We start from the raw sequence: 6,178 nt of genomic DNA, 5'->3' as shown, positions 1-6,178 counted from the left end.
AGAAATCTTTAAGTTAAAATTTACTTGGAATATGGAATTAAGTAAATTTTACTTAACCTAGTTAAGTGAAAGTAACAAAGTAAATAAGACATTTTAACTTGGCTAGTAAAAGGTTGATTAATTTCGATTTAGTTGAAATTTCCTTTGCATTACATTTCACTCAAACAATTTTATTGAATTATACCAGTCATTTATAGTATGTGTTTCACTTAAAGTATCTAAGTAATTTATATTTCATCATGTAATATGTCAAACATGATGTGAATGCAAAGACCTCAATACTTGGTAGACAATACACAATGACGGTAACATTTGATGGATCGTTTTTGTGTTTGAATGTGTCATTTTGAGCAGAAAATTTACTCGAAATGTCACAAAATGGCAAGTTACTAATCCTGACAACAAAAGCAATGATAAAACAGTGTAAATACAGCTGGAAACCAGTGAAAAATGAACCTCATTAATTATGCAAGGTCCAGTGCATGATGGGAACCCCAGTATAAGAAAAGTTGAGTAATTTTTACTTAATTTTATTGAGTTGATATTTACGCTTTCATTTCTACTCGCTTGAATTCAGTACTGATATGGAATTTACTTAGTTATTTTTTAAATTCTTGCCTGAACTAACTTTTTCCTGTAAATTACATTGTTTTTTTTTCCAGTAGTATTTACCTTACCAAAAAATCATTTTTTACAGTGTATTTTTGGTATGTTTTGCTCCATGATGGCTTTGATACACCTGTGCAGTTAATCTTTTGTGACCAGGAAGTGTGTATCAACTTAATATCCCCTTAAGATCCTGAGTTAATGTATACTGTGAACAACATGTTTGTTTTTACTTCCCTGTGCATGTACATACGGTATATGGGTGAATGTGTGGACCAACTTTTGCAAAAAATGTACAAAGCCTCGCCTAGTTAACCTCTGTATACAAATTATAAATATATTATTTGTTTTTAATTGTTTCCTATTGTGCAAGTCGGTATACTGGTTTACCTTTGTGCTGTTATATAAAGAATGTCTTGTTTCTCTGTGGGGTACATGTTGTAAATGAATGAGTTTAAAAAGTTTTAACTTTCTATTTAGCACAGGAAAACGAATATCGCTACAGCCAACTTATAATTTTCAGACTGAGTGTTGTACACGGAGTTCAAAAAGGTAAAACATATACACTACCGTTCATAAGTCTGGGGTCAGTAGGATTTTTAAAAAAAAGAGATTAATACTTTTATTCAGCAAGGAAGCATAATATTAATCAAAATACATTTCATTTATAATGTTCTTAAAGCTTGTATTTCAAATAAATGCTGTTCTTTTTTAAACTTTCTATTCATCAAAGAATCCTAAAAAAATTTATCACAGTTTTCCCAAAAATAAGCAGCACAACTGTTTTCAACAGATACTAAGATGTTTCTTAAGCAGCAAATCAGCAGAAAATTCAGCTTTGCCATTGCAGAAATAAATAACATTTTAACATTACTACAATTTAAATAACTATTTTATATTTTAATATATTTCATAATCTTGTGGTTTTTGCTGTATTTTTCTTCAAACAATTGAAGCCTTATGCTTTCTGTACACCTAAAGACTTTGAAAAGATTTAGAAAAGACTTTATAAGATTATCAGCTCACATCTAAAGACTTGGGTTCACAGTTTTTAGTCTCAGACTAAAGACTTGCGATAATATCAAACATGTTTGATATGAAAGACTAGAGAAAGACTGGCATAAATCGGGTCGCCAACTGCAGATTATCACCTCACATTTAACGATCGAGACGACGGAAGCGCGCCGAGACTCCAGTACGATTCCTAAAGACTGCCGGTCTTTAGTCTGGGACTGTGAAAATCCTTTGGTGTACGCCCGGCATAAGTCAGCATAAGAGACTTATTACAAAAATATTGAATCTTACCGACCCTAAACTTTTGAACTGTATTGTATTTGTTTCTAAACACAGGTAGGTTCTGTGAACATTACACAAAAGATAGAGAAAATACCAATCACATCTTCTGAACAAAGAATTTCCATGACTCTGCAGTTGTTAATGATTACTGAATTTTAGTTAAAAATAAATATAATATATATATAAAACCAATTAAATATTTTAGAGCTAAATGAGTAAGTGTACTAGAAAAAGGGATCCAAGTCCTTTGGACCCAACTGCATATGTTCATATTTTCTTAATTTTTCAGCCTTCTGAATCATACGAATCTGATCTCTTATCAGAGATCAGATATCTTGTATCTGGTCATACAAATTTCCTTTTGAAGCAAAGATTTTCTCCCTCTTTTTTTTCCCCTAAAAAAATGCTCCTTGGCAATGTTTAAATATCTGTAAATAAAAAAATAAAAAAAGAACACAAAAATGAAGTATCTGTAAATATTCATTAAAAAATAAGAATCTTTTAGCATACTGTTCCAGACCTGTAAATAAAATGTTTTTTTTTGTTTCAGTGTTTTAAATAGAATTTTAAAAAATTCGTTGCAAGTACATTTTAAAGCTGTTTTTTTACATTTGGTTGCTGGTAGAAATGAAAAAAAATTATATATAGCGTCTCCTTTTTCAACAACATTATATTATTATTGGTTTGTCCACATAAAGGGGAGTGTCAAGGGAATTCTAAGAAATGTATATGATTTTTTATAATTAAAGACTGACAGAAAATATAACGGTAACACACAAAAAAAATTATAACTAAAACGTTTAGTAATTTAATCGACAATATATTTGGGAAAAACACCATTAACGGGTTTCCACTGTTTACAACATGCTGTCTTGTCATGCATTAACACACTGCATATGCGATATTAAATATGAATCTGAAACGCTGCATGTTTGCAATGTTTTTGAATGAAATGTGCATTCAAACATTCAATAATTATGGTAAATTAACAGAACACCCGAAGTTAGCTGAGATATGATTGTGACGTCATGGCAAAAACTTCAGAGTAACGTTAGTTGGTTTCTGGGCGTTTTTTGTTGTTGTTTAATCTTTTAAATAACATGAAAAGCATTGCAAGATATTCTTTAAGTCAATTTAATCGTACAAACGACTAACATACATTACTGTAGATTGACCAAATATGTGGGTCCGCACGAAAGATTTTAATACAATTTTCTGTCAGAAAACCATTACCGTCAGATGGCATAGGCTGAGAGGGTATTTGCTACCATAGAGATGCTGTTTACACCATGAAAGTGAAACGATTTGACTTGTAACACGGAAATGAAACATCGATTCAGCTCGACTGAGACAGTTTCTGTCCTGGCCCTTTACTTTTGGGGGTTTTGAGTAATAACTCGTTCTCAGCTCTCAGTCTCTCCACCTCAATCTCCAGCTCCCGCACGCGCTGAGCGCCAGTGCCGTCAACTGTGGACTCGGGATTTCTCCGGACGTGACGAAGCCAGTTGTTCTCCTCCTCTAATCGCGACATGCACTTCTCCAGCTCCAGGTACTCCCTAACCAGTTCTTGTTTGGACATATTTTGGAGTGTCTCGACGTGGTACCTCTCATAGGTCTCAGAGAAGTCTCTCTGCAAAAACTCCCCACCTGCGTGCCCGGGTCTACCCATTCCGTCGCTCCCTTCGCCGCCGCCGCCGGCCCCTTCCTCCTCGTCTTCCTCTTCGGCCTCGAAATTCTCATCCTCACTGGCCGTGTCATCGGAGCGGATCGCCCCGGTTTTTCGGCAGACCAGCTCCGTGTTGAGGTCAGGTTCTTCTCGGTCGTGTTCCTCCATCAGGAACTGGGTGGTGTTGTATGGGGCGACTGGGAGACCTTTGGCGAACATTTCGGCACGCACCCGCGACGCCCGCGCAGTCTCGCGTTCATCCAGCTCTTTCTTTTCCTCCCAGGTTAATTTGAAGTAAGGCTTCCAGCGGCGCTTTTTTTTGGAGGGTCGCCGTCTGTGTTTCTTCTTGCCCTGGCGGCCATCTGACAGCCCCTCTGTGTTTAGACTCGTGCAATCAGAGTCTCTCTTATTACTGGTCTTGTCCACAGGAAACCCGTCGTCACTTGCTGCGTTGCCAGCCTTGGGCTCCGGATCGCTCCTATCCCGGCCGCGGCACATAGGATGTACATCTCCAGACACCAGACCCGGACAGATCTCTAGTTGATTTCTTTGCACTTGTTTCGAGGGGGCGACACTTGTCAAACCATCTCTCTGCCGCCCTCTGCTGTCATCCTCCGGTACAGTTTCTTCTTTAATAAGCTCCATAACTGTACACTCCCACCTGAAGGATATACAAGTTTGTGATCAGTGCGATGAGGGAAAAGCCTCCTTTGTTAAACTGAGATATGGAATTGAAATCAACTTCATAAATACTACCATTGAAAACAACCCACCAAAACACTGTGGGCAAAAGGGAAATGTTTACTCAAAAAGTGAATGGTTTTTAACATACATAATAAACAGCATTAACAAACTCGCATAAGTAAAATTTGAGCTACCTTACCGTTCAACTCAAATCTCGTATTTGAGTTATTATGCTATCTATGATTGTTAATGTTAACTCTTTTCGTTCCCTCTGCCTCTACTATTAACTTGGTTTGTCGACGGGTACGAAAGCATTTCCCTCCAATGCAAAATCCAATTCGCTTCTGCTACGGGGAACTGTGGGGCATGTGAATTTATTACCTCCCCCACGTAAAGGCGCATGCGGCCGTCCTCCAGTTTTTTACCTGCTTTGTGGGACTTGAAGTCCCGCTAGGCATTGACACATACATTATCTCTGCCCCAAAAACGTCATTACCCACAATTCAACAACTGTTTTCGGTCCTGAGTAGGCTACGCCCACTCGCAATCTTCATTGGATAAAATGTTTTTGTGCACTCGCTGAACCATAGAGGCATTCTAATTGGTGGGATTTGTTGTCAATCAAAAAGAAAGCTGTCCCGGCCAATATAGTGGACTCTACCAAGCGTGTCCGAAGCGGGTAGAAACATCCGCCTCATTCTACGACACATTAAAGTTTCACCGATTTAAAAAGACATAATAATACAAAGTGCGCTGTTGCCAAGTTGTATGTATAAAGCACACAATGATAGTGTATTCCATCGCGTTTGTTTATTTTGCATCTCTACCTTGACAATTAAACCCACACCCTCCGCCCTTGTGAGGATTGATCATCCCTCACGAATAAAGTAGTTATTTTAACAGCAATCTACTCACAATTCAATGTGAAGAGTAACGATTGTGTCCACGGTGGTGACGAACTTGCAATTTATAAATACTAAAGTTATTTTTCCCATGTTCAAGTGAAATGTCACATCACAACACAAAATATAAAACGTCATGGCGTTGTTACGTATATTGATCTCTAACGATTAAGAGATTGTTTAGCAATCTGTTCGCTTGCCAGCTAGTTGGATAATGGAGTCTAGATTAACATGAATAAGTTAGCACTTGCAAACTGGTAAAAAAATAATAATAAGACTAAGTTAAAACTAAGGTTCGAAACAAAATCATTGTACATGCATTTCATATTTAGACACTTACATACTTGTAATCCCGTCTCTCAGAAATAATAACAAATGGATTTAGCTACAAGCTAGCTGGAAAAACTTACATGTAAAGAGCTGATTCGATGTACACCTTCACGCCATTATCCTAAGAAGTAGTTTTAGAAGACACCAATGCATTGACTCCTAACATATGGAAATGCATAGGTTTAAGAGATTAAACCCGTTGTTGGCTCGCTCGCTCACAAATTAGTTCATGCTAGGGAAGTTAGCAAGCTGTCTGGCTTCTGTTTAAAAAAAACTAAAGCAAATCAGAACAGTTCGATATCTTTTTTACGTTTTTTAAAAAACGTTTCAGTCAAAAGAGAGTAAAAGCACAACTCCAAACACACCAGTGCTAAGAAATAGTCGTCAGAACGCAACGCAAACCACAGAACGAATGGAAGAATCCCGATGCTCTAATTGCAAGGAGACAATGGGGCACGTACAATTTATTCAGTACGTGAATTTGACCTAGATGACTGCATCTATCATAAAACAATGTTAGTCCCTGAAGAACTTAATTCAGTTTGAATCTACTTACCTAGATATTACTAAATGCATCTAGTACCCATTCAAACTCAACTGAGTTGCAGCTACACAAATGATATCAACCCAGCAAATATAGGTTCTGTCGAAATTTCACGTTTAATTGAAACGAAAAAATGGACGATCATTATAT

At 37.0% G+C, this 6,178-nt stretch overlaps 1 protein-coding gene across 3 annotated transcripts; it reads right to left on the bottom strand.

Moving 5' to 3' along the window:
- Positions 1-2,687: 2,687 nt before the first annotated feature.
- On the bottom strand, positions 2,688-6,075 carry LOC143738234 (protein HEXIM1). Of its 3 annotated transcripts, none has more exons than XM_077230260.1 (2): positions 6,041-6,075; positions 2,688-4,229 (listed from the first exon to the last, which is right to left on the bottom strand). In XM_077230260.1, the coding sequence occupies exons 1-2, from the start codon at positions 6,058-6,060 to the stop codon at positions 3,239-3,241; spliced, it is 1,011 nt and encodes a 336-aa protein (XP_077086375.1). In that variant the 5' UTR covers positions 6,061-6,075; the 3' UTR covers positions 2,688-3,238. The 3 variants fall into 3 exon arrangements, with proteins under 3 accessions (XP_077086375.1, XP_077086376.1, XP_077086377.1); XM_077230261.1 differs by lacking the exon at positions 6,041-6,075 and adding an exon at positions 4,452-4,603; XM_077230262.1 differs by lacking the exon at positions 6,041-6,075 and adding an exon at positions 4,342-4,453.
- Between the last annotated feature and the right edge of the window lie 103 nt (positions 6,076-6,178).

Source organism: Siphateles boraxobius, unplaced genomic scaffold (genome assembly GCF_051911475.1).
Source record: "Siphateles boraxobius isolate OS27281-9 unplaced genomic scaffold, OSU_SipBor_1 140, whole genome shotgun sequence".
NCBI classification, from domain to species: Eukaryota; Metazoa; Chordata; class Actinopteri; order Cypriniformes; family Leuciscidae; genus Siphateles; species Siphateles boraxobius.
The sequence above is the reverse complement of the archived record's forward strand: the minus strand, read 5'-3'. Positions and strand labels throughout refer to the sequence as shown.

Excerpts from the sequence above, each read along its gene's own strand:
- LOC143738234 (XM_077230260.1), bottom strand. The coding sequence starts at position 6,060 with ATGCATTTAGTAATATCTAG. Across the intron at positions 4,230-6,040 it reads ATGCATTTAGTAATATCTAG|GTGGGAGTGTACAGTTATGG; the intron begins GTAAGTAGATTC and ends TATATCCTTCAG.